The 23,993-nt window shown below is 35.0% G+C and overlaps 1 protein-coding gene across 1 annotated transcript in view; it reads right to left on the bottom strand.

Moving 5' to 3' along the window:
• LOC148940949 (uncharacterized) overlaps positions 1–23,690 on the bottom strand; it is a 53,372-nt gene extending 29,682 nt beyond the window's left edge. The window contains exons 1-2 of the mRNA XM_089105117.1: positions 23,634–23,690; positions 7,019–8,873 (exon numbers count right to left, since the gene is read on the bottom strand). Coding sequence (XP_088961243.1) covers positions 7,019–8,851 — 1,833 coding nt within the window. The 5' untranslated portion in view covers positions 8,852–8,873; positions 23,634–23,690. The remainder of the gene's footprint in view (positions 1–7,018; positions 8,874–23,633) is intronic.
• Positions 23,691–23,993: the final 303 nt, after the last annotated feature.

Here is a 23,993-nt window from a genome sequence, read left to right as displayed (position 1 = left end):
AGTTGTTTTTTATCGAAATTTTTCGCTAATAACAGCAGAAAAAAAGAACCAAAAGTTGTTTTTAGTCTTATGCCCTTCTGTGAAAATTACGCTGCGTAACCATGGCCGTACCCAGGATTTTTTTATAGTGGGGGAGGGTACAGAAGATTTTTTCAGTGGTGAGGGGGGTTACAAAATAAAAATTAAAAGTGCATCAAAGATTTGTTTACATTCATTTTTGTTACGTTTTTCATGAGTCGGACAAACATTTTGTTTTTGTTTTTTGTGGGGGGGGAGAGGGTTCAAACCCCTAGCCCCCTAGATAAACGGCCTTGTGCGTAACATACCACTTTTTGGATTACGACATCCAATAAAAAGGTCGCTTAACCGTCTTCGCTTGACGTTTTCGTTACTAATAGTTGAAGTAAAACCGAAAAGTTTTTCTCACTTATGTAAAATTTGTATAGCTTAACATACCGCTTTTGGATTACCTTATCCGACTGTAATACTGGTCAGCCATTTTCGACTGCTGCAGTCGTTTCAGCCATTAATACCAGTTAGCATGTTTGAGAAAGTAGTTACAACCTAAAGAGTGAACAATATCCAAACTAACTGAAAATTTAAAAGACGTTTTGAAAGAAAATTGTCTAGTGAGAAAAAGTTTTCGTTTAAAGGTGGTTCAGGACTACGTATTATATAGGTTTATCTTAACATTAAAAGTTTATTATGTAAATAGCTTTAGAATCGAGCAAAAGTACTTACAGAATAAAGACGGATCTCAAAGCTGGTAATAAAAGCAAAATGGATGATTTACGTTTTTATGGCTCAATGAAAACTTTTCAAAGCGGAATACACGTATTTGAAATACGTTACATATCAAAATATTATTTAATCAAAAATTATGCATTTTATCAAAATTACCCGTATTTAATCAAAATTATGTATGTTAGGTTTGTCTGTTCATTTGTACGTACGGTTTTACATGGATCAAAACTGTTTTGTTGCTGATCTAAACTATACTACTAATGAGCAAAAGCTCAAAACAACAACAAGAAGCAAACTGAATTCGGAATATGGGTATTAAATAGGTGCAATAGGCTCAAGGAGGAGTTTCAAGGATTGACCTCCCCCCATGAAATTTTTGACTGACTCGTGAAAACGTAACAAAATGTATGTTAACTAATTTTAGATGAGTTTTTAAAGTTACTTTCGCGCCCCCTCCCAACCCCCCCCCCCTCCCGAAAAAATATCGATACACCCTTGGTAATATGTCAATTCACCACAATGTTAATTACTAAAATTTACTGTTGAACAAGATGCAACTTTTACGGTAACCACGAAGAAGCCTCTTTTCTTCATTCGATACGAAACAGTTGAAATAATTGTAATCAATAGAAATAACACAGGATTGGTGGAAATTGTGTGTTTTAGAACTTAGTACCTATAGACAGGCGTCCATGCTTAGCTGTTTGGGGAGCTACTTTTTACTTTCAGACAAAGGGTGAATTTCGAAATACAAAAAACAACAACAAGAGAATTATATGTAGAACATAGAAATTTTTGAGAAACATAAGAATATTCTTGCCTTAAGAACTCCAGTCTATGTACGTGTTCGACTCTAGGTGCTAAATCAATAATATGTTATAATATGTTCACTGATGTGAACTGTGTTACTACTTCTGGTATTTTTAGACAATATCGAAGTTTCTTCGAAGTTTACTACGAGCAAAGTTTAATAAGGCTCGAGCTTTACGAAGACACAGAGTTTGCTTGTTGTATTTCGCAGCTTGAAAGTGAAATCGTATATCCCTCCGTACAATCGTTTTTGCTTAGGAAAAATGTGTGAAAAGATTCTGAAATCACCCACGCATAGAATTGGCGTGAGGTTGGGCTCTCCAGAACCATCTTTACTGTTAAGGTTTTTCTTATAGCTCCGTATATATTCAATAGAAACTTTCCTGATTTTGTCCTCTTTTAATTACCCACCCCCCCCCCCAGAAAAATATACGGTCGTATTTGACTCAAACCGTGGGCTTTAATGCCCACGCATAGAATAGGTGTGAGGTTGGGCTCTCCAGAACCATGTTTACTGTTAAGGTTTTTCTTATAACTCCGTATATATTCAATAGAAAGTTTCCTGATTTTGTCCTTTTTTAATTACCCCCCCCCCTCCGCAGACACACATATGTTTGTATTTGACTCAAACCGTGGGATTTGATGCACATTTACTTATTCAATAGATATTCTAACACAAAGAGGCAACTATGGGACCCTTAGGAGACCCTTGGCAAATCCTTTGCTGTCGCAAAGTATAGCAAATAATATACTATGGCTTATATAATATACGGCATAGTAAATGGCAAAATAATAATATAAAGCATTGTAAAATGGCATAGTATAGGAAGGTGCACATGTGGAGGATACGGAGGAATTCCTCACTTGTTGTCCGTCTGAAGGACCTCCTTTCTCGTTAAAAACAGTGGTCCAAAAAATAGCAACTTTTATTTTTGATCCAACCCCCAGAAAAAATCCTCTGAAACCTCTCCCCCTCTGAGAGTTGGATGTGTGTGAACCTATGTATTAAATCACCTATGCACTCAAAACTTGGTCTTTAAGGGAGTATGAAGATTTTCCTCTAATCTCGATTCCTGCCCTACCTTGAGTATAATTCTATAATATTATCAATATTCAAGAGCTAAATGATTATCTTTATATAAAAACATATCTGTTCGTCGTTTCATTCCCAAAATTCAATTTGTTTCATTGCCAATGTCGAACACTTTCACAAAGTTGGCAACACTGTTTATTTTGAAAAGAGTAGATCCTCACTTTTTTTTTAATCAAACTTCAAACCCGCAAACAACTTATGTTTCTGACATCTTCTCCCAATTGGAAAATTGTTTATTATGTACAATCTTCAATAACAAACAAGTTTCTAATCTTAATATGAGTTCACTTGAAGAACAATATACTGTCACTATCAGGGAGTGGACTGTGAAATGGGGAAGTTTAAGGATAAGCTCTCCTTCTATCACACTAGGAAATGCGCGTGATATCCCGGAAAAATACTTTTTCTCGTCTTAAGTAACTAGACTCAATAAGAAAAAGAGCATGGTCTTGAAACAAAGAGTACGAGAAACTGATAGAGGAGGAAATTCAAGTTCAACAATAAGAAAAAAAAATATCAGCTGACGCCAACTAGCGTTACCCAGAAAAATCTTAAATTAATTTAAAAATCTGAAATAGGCCTGTTAAAATTTGCTAAGCTACTTACAGTCTTCGAAAGGATTTTTTGAAAATTTTTAAACTTTATTTCGTTTTCTGAAAACCCATCTGTTCTAGTTTTTGTTTTTATCTTAGAGCATCCAAGATATCAAAATCAAAACATTTACCCCCTGGAGCCGTTTTATGTATATTCATACCTGAAAACTGCGATTTTCTTTAAAAAATTTCTTTAAAAGAATGCAGCGTTATTCTTTTTAAAGAAATTATTATTTTATATAAATATGTAAAAAAAAAGCATTATATAGTTATATATTATATCAAATATAATTAAATGTGGCATTTAAAAATATTGTTATATGATATCATTATACAATGAATATTTTACATATAATTAGATATCATATTTCAAATGTAGTATTATACTAACTTTTAGCTAAAGCCTTGTCTTCAGTTAACTGTTCCATGTAAAGTAAGCTAAGTAGCACCGAAAATCAAGGTACACCAACATAGGCCGGAGTAAGTTTGACCCAACCAAGGCATGGATTAGTTCGGGTTTGATTTTTACAATGGATGGTAAAGGGGAAATGTAAGCACTTAGACATAGATTGTTACTAAGAATTAGAACTAATAGTTCTACTGACAGTCCAGCGTTGCTCAGCTTAACTAAAAACATTCTAACAATGATTAATTTTTAACTTAAATTTCAATCAAGGTCTCAGTTTCTCTGGATCTTATCAGTAATTCTTGCAAATTAAGCAAGTTTTTTTTATCAACTTTTTCTCTCGGTAAGCTATTTTGGGGCTATAAAGCACTTTGGGCTCTTTCGGTTAGCAGAAAAATAGGCTAGAATAACAAACAAACAAAAACATTGCGCCCATTTGCTAAAAGTAGCTTTTTTATCAATAAAAAATGACTTCGGAGCCCCTTTTGCCAACTTACCAGCCTGGCCGGGCTTTGAAAAAATTTTTATTAGAATTCATATATTCAAACAGTTGGTGGTAATGAACTGTAATTAAGAAGTGACGCGGCTCAATAGTAACAGAAACTCTGAAAAATGGGATTTTGATATCAACAGAGATAATATATATATATATATATATATATATATATATATATATATATATATATATATATATATATATATATATATATATATATATATAAATCTGCTTATTATGCTAACTCTAAATATATAAGATTCATTAAGCTTAGTGTTACTCATCAAAGGATACGAACGAGCATTAGAAAATTCGTCCGATTTTCGAAAGAGAGGGAAACAGCCACTAAAGGTAAAAGAATCTTAATGAAAATTTCACCATCAGATTTCAGCGTATCAGAGAACCCTACTATAGAGGATTCAAGCTCTTATCTGCAAAAATATAGAACTTTGTATTTTTTGCCAGAATTGAGATCACGGATACTTGTTTGTTTGTTGTTTTTTGGTTTTTTTTTTCTCAAGGGTATTCATATCGAACCAATGGTCTTAGAACATCGGGAGAGGGTTCATTCTAACGGAAATGAGAAGTTCTAGTGCCCTTTTGAAGTTACGAAAAAGTTGGAGGAGAACTAGCCCCACTCCCACGTCCCTCTTTTCCTCAGTATCGTCCGATCAAAATTTAGAGATTGGCATTTCCTTCAGCATAGTTGAAAGGTCCAAAAAGCCTTTAAAGATAACATATTATCCCACAGCTCCTGTGGACAGGTCTGAAGTTATAAAATTTGCCCATTGATTACGTATATTATTTGTAATTGGGAAGTATACAGACATTTTGCAGAGGGGGAGGATTTTACGCTTAAAGTGGGTTTTTATGGGGAGAATTTTCCGTGGAGAGGGAAATTTTGGGATAAACTTTCCAGAGGAAATTTTACACTGGGGGTATTTGAAAGAATTTGTATACGAAATTATTTTTATTTGTCTTACTTTCTATTTGCCAACTCAATTTTGTATGTGGAGATGTTCTTGGGGAACTGTCCGAGGGAAATTTTGAGGAGGTTTTGATTCCCGGGAAAAACTTTCCACGGAAGGAGGGATTTCCAGAGTAATCGGAACACGATTAGAAATTAAAGTTTTTTTCGAATGAAAGAATGCTAATAAGAAATTTCCAGGCTGAATCGTCCGCAAGAAATTTTCCGCGAGGACAGAATTGTCCGGAGGGAAATTTACAGGGGGTGTATTTTAAGTGGGAGAATCTTTCCACTGGGGAGTTTCCTGTGAGAGGAGGAATTTTTCATGGAGAGTGAGTCAGATTCACCGGTATTATTTGAAAAATGATCAGAATTTATATAAAAAAACAAGTTTTTTTGACTGAAAGTAAAGAGCACCATTAAAACTCAAAACGAAGAGAAACTATTCAATATATGAAGGGGTTCCCTTCCTAAATACCTTGCTCTTTACGCTAAAGCTTGACTGTTTGACCCGTTATTTTTTAGAGCAATTCCTGAAACACAAGGGCTACTTAATTGGAATAGGAAACTTTGGTGTGAAGAGCAAGGTATTGAAGAGAGGGGCAGACCCTTGATACACAGAATAATTTCTGTTTGTTTTCAGTTTTAATATTGCTCCATACTTTCAGTCGAAAAAACTTGTTCTGTTATTTCATAAATCTAGAAGAATTGAGATTAATATTCGGAAAGTTTTCAAGTTGGTATTTCCAATAGCAGGACCACAAGCTTGAGGGTAATTCACTACTTCTGGTAATTGTAAATACCATAAAGGTAAATTACCAAGTAAGTATATTACGATAATAGTAAATCAAATGATAATAGTAAATTACCAGGAAAAGTGGAAATGAAATCTACTCGGAAACTTACGCAACCGTATACGTCTTTAAAAACTAAGAAAAACAAGGAGTTCATTTTTTAATAATAATTATTATAAAAACATTAATTTTGTTATAAATGTTTTTTTTAATTACAAAAACACTTAGAGGTGAAAAAATACCTGATGTTTATAATATAAGCTACTACAGTGCTATAAAAAGATGTAGTTTTTCGTAAAAATTGTATTTTATTTTAAAAATCCTTTTTTTAATTACAAAAGGCTCTTAACCCCATCAATTTCTTTTAAAAAATAAGCCATTAAGCAACTCTCTACGATGTCCTAGTGCCAAGCTATCTGAGGAGGAAAAGAATAAAAGAAAGAAAAAAGATGTCGTATATGCATATGCAGAATATCGTGGTTGCAGCCAGTTTTCTTGATTTTCAAGTCAATATATGTCAAGCCAGGGGACGGTAAGTTCCCTACAGGGGGGAAGGGGGTTCCGGACAAGGCGGCTCTAAAAGTGCACTTCTTGTTTTGATGTAATTCAATTTGTAGGATTTATGGGTTATTATATTTCTTAGTTTAGGACTTGATCTTCTCTTACTAGGTTGCTAGCTACCGCTGCAACCCGGATAAAAAAAAAGACTCCTATGTGCCACTATAGATTTTTTAATAAAAGTAGGCACTAAACTTGAAGAAACAGAAATCTGAGTAACAAATTAGAAAAAAAGTAAGTGAAAAAAAACATGACACCAAACAGCTTAAGAAGACATAGCTTTTTTTAAAGGTATAATTGTCTTTGGGAATCAACAAACTGTTAATGTTTGAATTTTTATAGAAGACAATCGTTGTCAAATTTAGCTTAAACTGTTATACTTTTTCACGCTTCGGTATAGCCAAATTTGGGGTAAATGCTTTAACATTTCAATAAAAAAGTGTTAAAAATTGAGAAGCCTTGGAAAGATCATAGAATATGTATATAATTGAAAAATCTTCCATAAATTCAAGCAAAATTTGATCAAAATTTCTATGAAAAAAATGGATATTACATACCATATGGCGGCGCCCTGAAGGTGTCCTTCCGAGAGTAGCTGATCTTTGTTCCTCAAATTTCTTGATACTTCTATTCGCATCCTCAGGTAGAAGATTTGAAGGTTGTCCTATTAAACGACTTGGTGAGGAGCAAGTCCTCTGGTGTGAAGGTGAACAAGGAATAGTAAGTAAAGTCGGTGGAGCTTTCCTACTCCCAATACTACCACTTGGCACAGATCCTGCACGAGGATTCACTGCACTCTTGTTAACTGCTATAAAGGGTGAACAAGACTTAATAACTCGAGAACGGGTTAGACAATCAATCTCTACATTCTCACTGGTTTCATGTTTCTGTGGTTTATGTGGCTCATTGACTTGAGGTATTTGCTGAGGTACTTGACTAGATGAGGCGTTAATTTGAGGTATCTCTCGAAATGAATTATATGGCTCGTGTGCCTGATTAGTTGTTTCCGTAGACTCACTTACGTCATCAGTTTCTTGAGAAGACCCCAACTCAAGCCTTGGCAATGAGGATGTTATAGCGTCATCACTAAATGACTCACCGAGATTTAAATCACTTGAATTTGGCCCTTCGCCTTGTGAAATCTTTCGTTGCGGGAATGTCAAGCAATTTTCAGAATTTGAGCTAACTTCAGATAATGTTGGATCAGACAAATTTAATACAACAGCCATTCTGCGCTCAGGTTTATTTAAGTCTTCGCTAATCGTAGACCTAGACCCGTCTGCAACAAATCCTTCATCAGACAAACTTGAATCACTATTTTGAACATTTGGTTGTTTTTCTACCTTACGCCCTCGCAATTTTCGGATTTCAGTGGGGTATACATTTTTCGCTTCACCTTGTGTCAATGATTCAGGAATCGGCGAATCTCTTAACAATTTACTAATGATTGAGTTGTTATCGTTAATTTCCTTTTCAATGATTTCGTTAATGACAGGCACTGCCAAGAAATTCTGGGAGCTATGCCCAACAACTTCCGTTGGCATTTGGCTCTTTTTATCCGTAAAAAATGCAACAAGCTTGTTTATAGTAGATGGAGCACCATCCATCTTTTGTTCCTCTTTAACAACGTCCAGAACGGGATCAGTCTTTGTTGATTTAGGCAGACGAGGATATTTAGAATCACGGTTGTCATATTGTGAAAAAGAAACACTTCGGAAAGGTATAGCTCTTTGTTGATACGAGCCGACTAAAATTTTTGGTGTCAATTTTTCACTGAGATCGTCAATGCTGTCTGCAGACGGCTCCCGTTGTTGATTTTTAGTTTCAGGACGTGGTGGCTTTGGCGAGACTTTAGCTTGTACTTTTTCAGTGGGTGGTTTTAAATTCACAACACGTGCTAAAGTAGGAGATGTTAATCTTAAGGGGCTTACACGTTTGAAAAACTCTTTTGCAGGGCTAGTTCTGCCGTCTCCTGATTTTGTACGAAATAAAACACTAGGCTTTCTCAGCTTTTTTTCAGAACTAGTTGGTCGTGGTGGTAATGGGCTACTCCCCCTGTTCTGCTCACACCCTGCACTCAGTTTTCTTAACCTTTCTTCTTTTTTTGTACTTCGCGTTGGGACTACTGGAGGTAGCTCGGCTGCACGAAATCTGTCCGTTAACTCCCTTAGCCTATCCATTTTACCTAATTTAGGTTTTGTTCTTGGTGGATTCGACTTAGCCTCTATTACAGGTCGATCTACACTCGCAGCTCTTCTTTCCCGATTCATTCGAAATCTGGAAAATATCGATTGTTCCTCGCTTCCATTTGATTCCGTCGAAGATTGACGAGACAAGGCAGGAAAAATTCGAACATTTCGCTGCAGTGAGTTTTCACTTTTGTCACCCATTCTTGTTAATTTGACATCATATCTAAAAAAAATGAAAAAAAATTTAAACTACAATACGGATGCAACCTAAGATATTAAATTACTAATAACCAATTAGCTATTTCCATACAGTTATATTCTATTTACTCTAAAATACTTCATTTCTGACCGTCTTTGGGGTCTCCTGATTAAAAAAGTGTTGCACTTGCCATTCACACGAAATCCTAATTGACTAGACATTCTTGGTGTCACTGAATAAAAAAGAAGAAACTTTCACTAAACTAAATTAAAGAGTCAAATTAAAAGTTTCAAACGAACAAAAAATTTTCTGTATATATCAGAGGGTATGTCACTCTTAAGTCTCATGCTAAGATACGTCTTCAAAAGATCATATATACTATCATAGTCTTACGAAGATCGCAACTTCAGCGTAAAGAGTGGAGCGTGGTGAGTGGCAGCCCATCTGATGTATGGAATGATTTTGGTTTGTTTTAAGCTTTAATGCCACCCTTTACTTGCAATTGATAAAAAAAATCATTTCATGCCTGTTCGTTTCTAATACTATATTCAAAATTATCCTAAATATTAGGTTTTAGCCACATTCCTCAACTCCCCCTCCTTATGTTAGTTTTAATTTTGGACAACAATGCTTCGTACATAAAAAAAAATCCTCTTCAAAGTTGAATTCCTCAATTTCTTTTAGAGACGTCTGAAACTCTAGAATTGGTTTCTATATCGTGACATCTAAATTTCTCAAGGAAAGTGGATTCATCGGACAAATGTTACGCTGAAAGTACGCCCCCATGCCTTTTCCCTCTGATCAGGTAACTGTACGAATTTTATATTTTATTGCAGGCTCCTTCAAATCGGATCGATTTAAGTCCTCCAAGTCGATTCGAAGGCAGTTTTGGATCCAGGGGGAGGACGAGGGGGGCTCGCGCCCCCTAACGTCATCTAAAGTAGTGTAATTTACTTAGTTAACGCAAGTTTGTGTAGATTAAACTTGCTCCTAACGCAAGTTTATCGGATTAAGCTATTTTGCGTCCCCCCCCCTAAAAAAATCCTGAATCTGCCCCTGTCCGAAGGATCATTCAAGAAAAGTTGAAAAATTAAAGCCTAAAATATGGCACTCTTTCCAGGCTTCAGGTACTCTTTCAATCCTCAGAGAAATTTACTGACCGCCTCCCCACCCAGCAATAGTTGGTACTCAAATATACAATGTTGTACAACCATTAGTAACAATTCATATAAGTTAAATTTTGTACTGTTCATTTTATAAAGTATGCATGTTTGGGAGCAGGCACGCCATTGTGTGGCAGTTTTTTCCACACTTTACCCAGTGTGTTTTTCTAACATTATTCTTCCATCAGTGCCGCCATACCTTAGGATGTAGGTTTATAGGCGCAATAAGAGTTTCACCAGCTTTAGAATACCAGCAGGTACATGGGCGTAGGCAGCATTAGGCAGCATAGTGTCTAGGGGGGGCAGTCGATAGTGTGATGGAGTTTTATCAACTGCTTTTTTCCAAACCATCTGCTTTTTCAGCCATATCTAATGTAAATTTGAAGGTCTAGGGGGGGCGACTGCCCCTCCCTACGCCCATGAGCAGGTATGAGAGCATAGGATACCAGCTTTAAATTTGAGACAAAAAATCCTGTCAATCAAGAAGAAGTTATGGTTTCAGTAGAGAAACAAATGCCCACACTTCCAAAAATTTAAATCAGAAACAGATACCTTATTTTCTTTGGTTTTACATCATTTATGTGTCAGAAAAATTTCCACAAAAATGAGAGCTCGAAGCTAATAATAAATTCTTGGCTAAATGAGAATTTCGACGCGACATGTTTCTTGGAAGTAGAAGATAAATTTTACCTATTGGCTATAATTATGCGTTTTAATATATTAACAGAGATTTCCACATTTTACAGGATTTGTGAAATCAAAATATTGTATTATGAGCATGACAGTGGATTAAGGGTGGGCATTGCTAACCCTCCATGAAGGACTAGTAAGAAAAATGTTGGATAGTCTGAAATTTTGAAAACAAAATAGTAAAATCGCAAGTACATCATTTTTTTGGAGGGGGGGGGGGAGGGAAATTCCAAGGCAGGACAAAAAATTCATCAAAGTCGCAACCTTGGGAGAATTATATAAAAATTAAGAAAAAAAGTAAAAGTAATAGGGTTGCACTTTAGCGAAGACTTTATTAAACCTTCTTATAATTGAAATAGGGCCTGTCTATCTCTTATTTCCCTATGTAAAAGAGCCTGACTTGGCAGCGTCAAGCTATACACCATATCAAAAACCATACCCGTCAGCTTTAAACCGGCTTAGTCATGAAACGTTGGAACGGCGGAATGAAGGGAAGAGTCAACCACTAATCCCCAACCTTGAATGGTAAGCGGAAGAGATCTCCAGAGCCGGTACTAGCGATAGAACTCCTATCAACCACCTAGTACTATTCCTGAGGAATTTTCTCTTGCATCAGGGTCGGCTGATTTCAAGGTGATTGACTACGCTCCCTCTCCCCCTCCGGTATGATTTTTGCGGCCATTTCTGGCACCAGTCCATTCAATCTAAGCAGTATGTTCCACAAATCACCCTACCTTATGGTAAAACACTTGGCAGAGTGACCAGTGCATTGATGGTGACCGAAATTAGCAGAAATAGGTCCTTATTTTTGCCTACTTCTCTCAGGAGCATCAGAAGAAGGTTGTCAGCTTTACTCCGCTGTAACTCATCATAGCTTACGTACAAAAATGTTAACTTAGTTATTCTATAAAGTACAAATGAAATGAACCTATAATCTTAGAAGAAAATGAAGAACATAACAATAATTTTTCTCGACTCTATAAAGAAGGGGTTATGAGTAATAATGATTGGAAATTGTAGTGATAATAATTTTTTTTTATATTCTAAACAAAAACTTAGGAAAGTGAGAGTAAAAAGAAAATCAGAAAGAAAAAACAAAACAAAAACAGCATTGCATACATAATCATTACGATGAACTAACAAACAAACGAATCAGCAGATGATGTGGACCTATGCTTTCAGCGGTTCTATTAACATATATCTAGGCATATATATGCACATTATACGGAGGGGGGGGGGTTATGTTCCTGTTCAACGGAAATGAATGTTATATTTGGATTCAGGATGAAATTCTTTTCTTATTAAGAATTGCATACATAGTCATTACGATAAACTAACAAACAAACGAATCAGCAGATGATGTGGACCTAGGCTTTCAGCGGTTCTATTAACATATATCTAGGCATATATATGCACATTAGACGGGGGGTTGTACAGATCCTTTCCAACGGAAATGAATGTTATATTTGGATTCAGGATGAAATTCTGATTCTAGAAATATTTCTATTTCTTTCTTATCTCATTAGTGAGTTAATCAAAAAAATTTGACCCAGTTAATATGAGTAAACCATAGCAAAGTGATAAACAGCCTCACCTCGATTTTACCTTTGCACATATTCACCAGCCTCTTAGCTCTTACCTAAGAGGTCCACCGACCTTTAAACATATTAGCTCTTAAGGTTTTCTTTTCTTATGAAGAGTCACTAAACTTCATTCCTCACTTTCTACGTTTTAATAAGGAGATTTTGTAAAGTGTTTGTAATGTTTTTAGTAAAGTTGCCATGCTAAGTAATAGGCTTTCGGATATTAGAAGAAATAAACTTCTTCGTTCCATTTTTTTGAAAGTATATATTTTTCATTATTAGTGCTTTTCTTTTTTTCATTTATGTTTTACTCCGGTATTTACATTTTTGTTATTAGTAGGTTATGAATAAAATAATAATAATATTAAAGCCTTTTATTTATTGAGAAAGAATGTTTCAAATTCTTTCCTCGCTCTCTATGTTTAATAAGTAACCATATTAACATTAGTTGACTAAAGAAAACAGGTAAACTTTCCTTACTTTTAGTAAGAAATGATTCCATCCCCGGCTAATTAAATCCAGAAATGATAAGAACTTGTTAATGTAACAAGTTTTTATCATTCCTTAACTTGGCCTGATCCTCTTTACTTAACTGAAGTTAAAATCATTCCTTATTATAACGTAAAGAGTAAGCCGTGAATTGGAAAGACTCTTTCCGAATCAAACAGGTCTTTAGAATCACATCATTTGAATTATCCTTACTCTATGCTTATCTACCTAAGTTCTGCCCTCGAATGAACAACAGACTATCTATCAAAAACTGATATATTGTATAAAAACATTTTTATACAATTCTGAATAGTTATGCCAGCTTTGCCTCTCACACAGACCATCGTTCTTGTCTTTACTCTATTTAGCCATGGCTATCAAGTTTTCGTTCACTTCCACCAATTTGATTTTGATTTAAATTTCATTTTAGTTCATTTTTCGTTTCTTCCAACGATACACAAAACTTTTAGAAGAAACAAAACTTGCATTAACAGGTCTCCTTTGAGGAACGAATAGGAAACTAGCAAATTAAGACGACCATAGTTTCCACAATTTTTTTTAAAGATTCCTTATTTTTAATTTTAATATGCATAATAATATCCCTATTTTTCAATGATTATGCTCAAAACTATAGAGATTACCATTCAATGTTTTAGAAGATGTTGATCCAAAAATCTGAAATTATCGAGTCAAGCTTTTGTGCGAATTTTAATTTGACGTCATATATGCTATTAAAAATCTCTCATATTGTAAGAATGAAAGTTAATTTCCTCAGGGCTAGGGATAGTAAATCAAGTATTCCTGCTCTTTCTCTACATGCCCCCCCCCCTCTTTATGATTCTGTGTAATATGTCATAAATATGAAAATAACAGAGCATTTTCAAAGTTACTGGTGAAAATTATCTAAAAAAAAAGTAAAATAAAAAATATCCTTGGTTCTAGATAAAATGAATGAAATTTCACGAACAGTTTTAACCAAGAAAAGGAAACAAAATATGCGGCTAATAATAAAAGGCCCGATATTTTGTCTTCTTGTCCGAAGTTTTAATTAACGGAAAATGAACTGTTGTTGTTTCGTAAAACTTCTACCCAAAATCAAGTGTGGTGAAAAAAAATACCTCACAAAGTCAAAAGCAAGGGTGTAAGTATTCAAGCTTCTATTGTTGTTAGCATGTATATTTTTACGGTCTTAATTAAAAGTTGTACCTGCTATTTACACATTTTGTTTAAAAACGGAAAGGCAGCAAAGTCTAATAAATTTCTTTGGAAGGTCTAAAAAAATTTTAATGCAAAAATCAATTTGCCGCAAAATATAGGCCCTAATATGTCTCCCACGTCAGTTTCAATATTCCTTTGACGCATTGCATAGCAAAACTTACTTTTGGCTGATGTATTGTTTGGCTAATGATGCAAGGCTGGGAATATTTCGTCTGGTCTTCTGTTTATTTTTACAAAATTGACAATGTGTTTTGCCCTCATAATTGCATTGCAGATAAAACCTTTACAATGTAGTCACAATGAAGGCATACTGACTCTTTTCTTAAAGGTTTGATGGAAGGACGTTCGTGACGATATTTAAAAATGTATTCACAAACTTATTTAATGAAATGGGGGGGAAATCTGTGAACTATGCTTTGCTCTCATAATCGGGTTGCAACTGAGCATTTATCACGTGGCTCCAATGAAGGCATATTGACTGTGGGACGTCACCACACCATTCAGACATGTATTTAAAAAAACTGTTTAAGGGTGGTTGGGCCCTTATTTAAAGCATGGTTTGCCCTCATAATTGAGCGGATGAAAACTCATCATGATAGACCAGTGAAGGGCTTGTCACTCTTCTTTAGGGGTTTGACGTTATGAGACGTTTAGAACACTATTCAGGAATGTATTTACGAAATTATTTTACGGAAGAGGTGGGGATAGTTAATCTTTGTTCTAGCCCTCATTATTACATTTCAGATGAGACATTTATGATAAGGCTGATGAAGTTTCCGTTTTATAATGATTTGACGTTAAGAGACGTGCATTTACAAATTTTTGTTAGGGAAGAGGTGGGAATAGTTAATCTTTGTTTTAGCCCTCATTATTACATTTCAGATGAGATATTTATCAAATAAGGCTGACGAAGATTTCCGTTTTATAATGGTTTGACGTTATGATACGTTTAGAACACTATTCAGGAATGTTTTTACGAATTTATTTTAGGGAAGAGGTGGGGATAGTTAATCGTTGTTTTAGCCCTCATTATTACATTTCAGATGAGATATTTATCAAATAAGGCTGATGAAGGTTTCCGTTTTATAATGGTTTGACGTTATGATACGTTTAGAACACTATTCAGTAATGCATTTACAAATTTATTTTAGGGAAGAGGTGGGGATAGTTAATCTCTGTTTTAGCCCTCATTATTACATTTTATAAGACATTTATCAAATAAGACTGATGAATGTTTCTGTTTTATAATGGTTTGACGTTATGAGACCTTTAGATCACTATTCAGGAATGTATTTACGAATTTATTTTAGGGAAGAGGTGGGGATAGTTAATCTTTGTTTTAGCCCTCATTATAACATTTCAGATGAGACCTTTATCAAATAAGGCAGACGAAGGTTTTCCTTTTATAATGGTTTGACGTTGTGGGACGTATGGAACGTTATTCAGGCGTATATTCACAAGTTTATTTCAGGGAGGGGGAGGAGATCATTAATTTATATTTTTCCCTCATAATTCTTTTGCAGACAAACATAATCATAGTTCAGTGTAAACATATGGACTCTTTTTGTATATTAAATAAAAAAAACAAGTTTTTTAAACTGAAAGTAAGGAGCGACATTAAAACTTAAAACGAACAGAAATTATTCCGTATATGAAAGGGGCTGTCCCCTCCTCAACGCCTCGCTCTTTACGCTAAAGTTTTTTATTGTTTTAAAAAATAAAGTTGTGAGACAGAGTCAAACTTTAGCGTAAAGAGCGAGGCGTTGAGGAGGGACAGCCCCTTTCATATACGGAATAATTTCTGTTCGTTTTAAGTTTTAATGTCGCTCCTTACTTTCAGTTTAAAAAACTTGTTTTTTTTATTTAATTTCTGATCGTTTTTTAGTTAATGCAGCTTTTATTTGCATAAAAATTTTACTTTTCTTTTGCTAAATGAATGTCAGGTTAGGTTACGTAACTTACGTTACTAACTTCTATATTCGTATATTTTTCTTCTGGCAAAAATTCAAAGTTGCAGATTTTTGCAGATATGAGCTTGAAACCTATGTAATAGGGTTTTCTGATACGCTGAATCTGACGTTGTGATTTTCATTAAAATTCTTCCACTTGTAGGGGATGTTTCCCCCCTGTTTAAAAAATCGAGTAAATTTCCTCAGGCTTGTTGCCTTTGATGAGTAATACTAAACTTAATAAAATTTATATATTTAGAATCAGCATTACAGACACATTCTTTTGATAGATTTATTGACATCAAAATTCCGTTTTTAAAAGTTTCGATTAGGGCCTACTATTGAGCCGTATCGCTTGTTTTTTTATTGTTTTTTTTTTATTACGTATATGTTATTACGTATATGAGGGGGTTCTGCCCTTAGTCAATACCAAGCTCTTTACGATAAAAGTAAAAAAAAAATTTGATTCACAAACCCCTGAATCACAAAGGCCGTTTAATTAGAATAGAGAGCTCTTTTGAAAGCACTAAAAAAAAACTGTAGCTTAAAGAGCGAGGTATTGACTTGGAGGAGAACCCCCTCACATACGTTATAATTTCTGTTCGTTTTAAGTTCTAATATTCCTTCTTACATTTCAGTTGAAAAAACTTGGTTTTTTTTTATTTAATTTATGATAGTTTTTTAAATAATGCTTGGAAATAAGGCGCCCCCTTCATAGAAATGTCCCTTACCCCAAAGAAACATCCTCCACGGAAATATTCTCCAGAGTAACTCCCTCCTCTAGCCCCCCTCCAGAAAAAATCCTTCCTGAAAATGGTTGTATACTTCCCAATAACCAATAAATAATGCTGGCAAGTCCGGCGCCCCCTTCATGGCGATTTCCCTTCCCCCATGAAAACTTCCTTCATGAACAGATCCTCCAACATAACCCTCGTCCCCACCAAGCCAACCCCAAGCCGAAAAAAAAACACCATAAAAATTATTTATAAATACCAAAAAACAAAAATATATTTTAAAAATTGGTAAAGTTCATATATTTTATCCCTACCTCAGGGTACTTCGGGGGATTAATTCATCCCAAAAGACATATTTATCATATTTTCGACCATGCTGAACAAAATGGCTATCTCAAAATTTTGATCGGGTGACTTTGGTAAAAAAATAAGCGTGGGTGGGGGCCGTGTGGCCCTCCATTTTTTTTTGTCAATTTAATAGAAAAATAGAAATTTAAATTCCCGTTCCATTAGGCCCACTCTCTATTTTCTAGCACCACTGGGTAATCACTATTACCTCTGGGAAAAAAAAAAAAAAAAAAAAAAAAAAAAAAAACAAAAAAACAGCAACCGGGTACTTTCTTCTGGAAAAAAATTCAAAATAAAAAAATTTTGTTTATAGGAGCTTTAAACCACTACAGGAGGGTTCTATGATACGATGAATATGATGGTGTGATTTTCATTAAGGTTATATAACTTTTAGGGGGTCTTTCCCCCTTTTTTTGAAAATCAGCCAAATTTTCTCAGGCGCGTAACTTTTGATGGGGAGCTCTAAACTTGATGAAAGTTATATATTTGAAATCAGCATTGAAATCTTATTCTTTTGATATATCTATTGGCATCAAAAACCCGTTTTCTAGAGTTTCGGTTACCATTGAGCCGGGTCGCTCCTTACTTACAGTTCGTTACCACGAACTGTTTGATTTCCACATTGTCGGGCTTTGGAAACGCTATTCAGGCATGTATTCACAAATTTATCTGAGGGAGGGGGAGTAAATTTTAAACAGTATTTTAACCTCATATTTGCGCTGCAGATGGAAATTCATTACGTAAGACTAATGAAGGAATATTGACACATTTTTGCTTTGACGTTGTGTGACGTTCGCAAAGCTATTCAGGCGTATAGTCACAAACTAATATAAGGATACAGAGTAAAGCTTTGATTTATGTTTGGCCCTCATAATTGAATAGCAGGGAACAGTTATTATGCAAGGCCAATAAGACATTTCTTGTAAACATTTGACTTCGTTGAACGCTGGGAGCGCTATTCAGGTGTATGTTTATGAATTTATTTCCAGGGGGGAGTTGAAAACTTTAGACTATATTTTGCCCTGAAAATTATGCTGCAGATGCGCCAGCTATCAAGTGAGGTTGATAAAGAAATGTTTATTCTTTTTTATTCGTTTATTCGTTTATTTTTTTATAATGTTTATTCGTTTGCCATTGTGGTACGTTCAGAACGCTATTCAAATGTGTATTCACGAATTTGTTTCAGGGAGGAGTGGGAATCTTTAATTTATGTTTTGACCTCATAACTACGTTGCCGATGGGAAATTCTTGATGTATGGCCGATGAAGGCATAACTCTTTTGCTAAAAGTTTGACATCGTGGAGCGCTTACAACGCTATTCGCGTGTCTATTCACGAATTTATTTCAGGAAGGGGGAGGAATTCTTCAAATACGTTTTTCCCTCACAATTGTGTGGTTGATAGAACATTTATCATGCAAGACCCATAAATGAATATCTGACTCTTTGAAAGGCAACGCAGCAGCGTTGCCTATAGTAAAGAGCCATAAGGCTTTAATGATTTATTATTCTCTTCCCCAGAGGCATTTCTTATAAAAGGCGTGGTCATATAAACTTTGGAGAGAGCTCTTTCGATCGTAAATTGTAAGTTCTGGTGCACTTTTTAAGAGTCAAAAGTGATCAAAAGACAAGAAGCCCCCTCCACGACCTCTTTCCCCTAAATGTATCTGATCCGAATTTTGAGATAGCTATATTGTTCATAATAGTCCAAAGGTCAAATAAGTATGCCTCAAGGTTTTACACCACCCCCTCCAGCCCCCGGGGCAAGGGCTGTAGGCTATACAAGTTGTCTCCTGTTAACATATAAGGTTTTTATAGGAGGGGTGGTCGTACAAACTTCAGAGGAGGCTCATTCGATTTGAAATCGTAAGTTCTAGTTTTTTATTTATATCAGAGTCAAAAGTGTATTTAGAGCAATCAGTTCCCCGCCGACGTCATTTTTTCAAATCCTTCCGATCAAAATAATTTGCACTTTACTAAAAAAAAAATAATGTTCTTACTTTTATAGCTTTCGACTATTAAAAATGGCAATAGCTAATTCAATTTCCAATCGAATGAGCCCTTTTTGAAGTTTCTACGAAAAAGCGTTCTATAAAAACCTTATATGCCCCCAGGGCATTACTTATAACCCTTGCCCTGAGGGCTGTTGGGCGGTTGTCATCCTCAAAGACCTAATTTCCGGAATTAAAACTACGTTGAATAAAATGTATATCTCAAAATTTTGATTGGATGTGTTTGGGGAAAAGGTGGGCGTGAGAGGAGAGTTAGTTGCCCTCCAATCACTTTTGACTATTAAAAAGGGCACTAGCCCTTCGTACTTCCAATCGAATGAGCCGTTTTTGAAGTTTCTACAACAACACCTTCTGTAAAAACCTTATATGTCCCCAGGGCAAAACTTGCAACCCTTGCCCTGAAATCTGTGGGGGAGGGTCCTCCTCAAAAACATAATTTCTATCTGGAAATCAATTACGCTGAAAAAATGGCTATCTTAAAATTTTGATTGGATGTGTTTCGGGAAATGATGGGCGTGGAAGGGGTGTTAGTTGTCTTCCAATCACTTTTGACTATTAAAAAGAGCACAAGCCACTCCGATTTCCAATTGAATGAACCCTTTTCAAAGTTTCTGCGACAACTTCTTCGATACGAAGTACCCTGCTCTAAAGGAAAAAAATAGTAAATAATACATTGTGCCAACATCGTTCTTGTATGCCTTCAGGGCATAAATTAAAACCCTTGCCCTGAGGGTTGCAGGGAGCATCCTCCTCAAAAAGATATTTTCTATCTGGAAATCAACTACGCTGAACAAAATGGCTATCTCAAAATTTTGAGCGGATGTGTTTCGGGGACTGATGGGCGTGGGGGGGGGGGGGGTTCGCTAGTTGCCCTCCAATCACTTTCGACAATTAAAAAGGACACTAGCCACTCCAATTTCCAATCGAATTAGCCCTTTTCACAGTTTCTACGACAGTTTCTGTGCCCGGGTATGGAAAAAAATATATAAATAATACATAGTGCCAACATCGTTCTTTACTTAGGCAGCGCTATTGCGCTGCCTATGATTTCTGTTAGTTTTGGGTTTCATTGATGTTTTAATAATGGACATTTTGAGTTTGAATTACTATAGAAATTTATCTCTGCTGGTCGTAAGTTTAATATGGCTCTTTGCTTTTCTTTGAAATACTTTTTTCGGAATTTTTTTTCTTTATTAATTTTTTTAATGGTTTTAGGCCTTATGACGTTCACATTACTTTTAGTGAATGTATTCATGATTTACTTCAGAGACAAGGAGAATATCTCAAAATTATATCCTGCCCTAATAATTGCATTACAGATGAGACATTTACAATGAAGGGTCCGTGAAAGAATATTGACTCTTCTCTTAAAGGTCTGACTTCTTCGTAAAACTCGTAAAATTCGAAAGAAGATTCGTAAAACTATTCAGGTATGCATTCATCAATTGATTTCAAAGAGGGGAGGGGGATCTTCAAACCTACAAAAATATTCAAACTATAAGAAAACTATTGAAAATCACGGATACAAGTATAACAATAATTGGAGTGGGGGATCAAACCTGAATTTACCCTATGCATGTGGTTGACCTAATTACCAGTAAAATTTTTATAACAATGAAAGGGCATTTTCTTAAGACAGGTAATGTGTTCCACAAGCTTTGGTTACATTCAAGAGAAAAATAGAGATAACGTTTCTATATTTGTGTTTTAAGAAGTGTGCTTTAATTCCATCGGTTTATTTTTCTGATGTATTACGTTCTAGATACACAAATTGGTTCTAGACCCAGGAGTTTGGTCTGGATATACAAATCTATCTAGATATGGAATTGATTGCTGCTAGGTATACGAATTGCTTTCTAGATATACATATAATTGGTTCGGATTATTTTGAGACTAAACTAGTCAAATTAAGAAAACAAATTTGTTTCCAAACCAGATAAAACTGGGAACTTCGATTAAATGAATATATTTTCCACAATAAAGTTATTTTATCCCAAATTTCCTTCCTTCTCTTTTATGAAATATATAGGCCAGTAAAAAGAAGAAAACGTGCTGAGAAAGAAAACCCCAAAAAACATAAAGAGTAAAAAGAGCAGAATAAAAGAAAATATAACATTTCTTACAACGAAACTCTATGTTTCACTGTGACTATGCACAAAGTGATCATTAGAAAGGATTTGGAAATAGCGTATGTCTCAAGTGGAATTTTAAGCGATACAAAAATAGGGCTGTTAGAAGCGATATCTCCAAAACTGTATAAACCGTAACCACCTTTTGGCATTGTGTCGGTATTAATATAATAAAAATTATATTTCAAAAAAATATTTCTTTTAAAGAGATTAAGTATGGCCCAGGTACCTCAAAAATGGTTTTGGAAATAGCCTATAGGCTTCCGAGATCAAAATCCCAAAAAGCATAGGCTATATAACTAGGTTTTTTTTATCACTTATGGCTATTTAACGAAAATATCAAAGAAATGAGATAAAACTATGTTTTGAAAAGTTTCCTATTAAAAGAAATGTTCAAAGAGAACAGTTTTAACATCTTAACGTTTATAACTTAAGAATACTTTAAAAAAAGAAGGAAGTAAAGTTAAAAAAAAAATCCAGAAACCTGTTTGCTAAATGCATTATTTAATACACTCAATATCTTTTTGGGGAAGCTGAAATATACGAGAATAAAGGTTGAAATAGAAAGAAGAACCTAGAAGATAAAGAGCAATGCGGGGGAAAGGGAGGGGATTTAAAATATTAAGGCAAGAAGGAAAACGAGCCCCAATGAAGTAATTTTGCTTAATGTTGTTAAAATGAACCCTTAATGATTCAAAATGGCTATCAAACGACGGGCTGGTAATAATCTTTAAGCTGCACAGCCCATTGTAGGACAATATACTCATATATACGTATTTATATACGCATATATACGCGTTATATATGCATATATACGTATACATCCTTATTCAAAAGATTCGTTATTTTCCACTGCTACTTCTAGTTAAAAGCATAATGTATAACAAAAAAAAATATTCTAATAATTTAATAAATAAAATAATTAATGTTGTGCCTTGTTACGTATCAGTTTTTCTTATGTGATATTCTAAAGTTTTTTTTGTGTTTTAATTGCGAGCACCAAAAGTTAAAGTTTATTCCATGGAAAATAGGGAAATCCATCCAAATCCCAGAGGGCACTCTAAATGGTACTTTCCATTTATAAGTGATAGTCTGAAGTTGCCTTTATGTTTTCTATTGCAATTACGTTGAAATTTATTCTTGACTACAGAGTTTTGTATGGATAAAATGATTCGAAAATGATTTTTGAATATATGAATATTTAATCAAACATAAAAATTACACGTCCACCAACAGAAATTTCAGTGCTTATAGATTAGTGTGCTGATAGCGTGGATGCTTGGTCACCCATGAAAGACAATAAGCCTCCCCCAGGGACATGCGCAGAGGGAAGCCAAAGCCCCCATCATCCTCCCCCCAATCTAAAACTTTTCGGATTTGAGAACAATTCTTATTCAAATTATCAGTAAAACTTATTTATTTATTATCCTCCTCAGAAAGGAATTCATGTCTGCCTACCTAAACTCCCCTCCCCACCTCGTTGGATCTGTTGGCACTGATGCTTGACACCATCACTATTATTTTTATCTTTAGCTTTTTTTCAGAAAAAAATGAAAAAAATGATGAAAATGAATAATCTGAGCCTTTTGAGGTATGTTGCTTAAAAAGAGGTTTGGGTGAAACGATAGAGGACGGGCTTTTTTCTTGGAAAATGTAGAAGTATATCAGTAGCAGTAATTGATATGAATTGATTCAGGTGAAGGTCAGTTTCAGAAATCGACCCAGAGTCATGGGCGTAGGCAGCGTTAGGCAGCATATTGTCTAGGAGGGGGGGCAGTCGATATTGTGATGGAGTTTTATCAACTGCTTTTTACAAACCATCTGCTTTTACAACCATATCCAATGTAAATTTGAAGGTCTAGGGGGGCAGCGGCCCCCTCCCAACGCCCATGCCCAGAGCCTAGATAATACCTTGGGAAGGTTTCTTAATGTATATATCTCCAGCCTTCCCTTCTAAAGGGCACTGGCCGCTGATTAGCTGGGATAAAATTTGTGTTATAGACGTGCTACTTTCAGAAATGAACTTAAGGAAGAAATATAGCCCAAGGAAAATGTTTTGACCCTCAAACCTTTGCTAAACACTGACTGATAAGGTTTTAAAACATGTGAAGAAAACAACTGTAATTTCAAAACAAATTATAACATATTTTAAAATATAAGTCAAATCATTCGAATTGTGTTTCTTAAAACCTTGAGTAAACTGAAAAAATTAAAGGAAAAGAAAAATCAAACCAAATTAAGGAAATTGTTTTTGGCGAAGTTGAAACAGGTACTATCTAATTTTTGATATCTTAGATATGGTTGAAGAGTAGAGATAAGAACTTGAACCCTCCACTCGGGGTATAACTTAGGCTCTGAGTCCATAGCTGAAATTTCCGTCAATCTAACTCAACGACTTTTCAAAATGGTGAAAAGCAAATCATCTAGAATTTTAGAAAAACGTATTCTGTACGTTGAGAACTATTACTTACACACAAAAAAGTGTATATCCAAAAACACAACTTCGAATCTACACAGTTTTAAAATGCCGATGCCTTTGAAACTAGGGAAAAGAAATGGACAGGAGAAATGAACCTGAGCTAAACTTAGCCTTGTGGACTAACGCCAGTTCGGAAACTTTGGTTTTGTCCAGGGTTCGAATGTGGGAAGGCCACACTTTGTCCAACAGGAAAAAAGAATTGAATGAAAGTGTAAAATTTCCCATGCGTTGTACAAGTTCGCTTCCCAATTCGAATAAATAAACATTAGTCGTACTTGGTGTATTGGATTATTATTAGGTTTACAAAATGATGTGGCATTACTCTGCCATTTTGATAATAAATTCGTTAATT

Source organism: Artemia sp. Qi Xiang Cuo, chromosome 19 (assembly GCF_049724085.1).
Source record: "Artemia sp. Qi Xiang Cuo chromosome 19, ASM4972408v1, whole genome shotgun sequence".
NCBI lineage: Eukaryota > Metazoa > Arthropoda > Branchiopoda > Anostraca > Artemiidae > Artemia > Artemia sp. Qi Xiang Cuo.
This window is presented reverse-complemented; position numbering and strand designations above follow the sequence as displayed.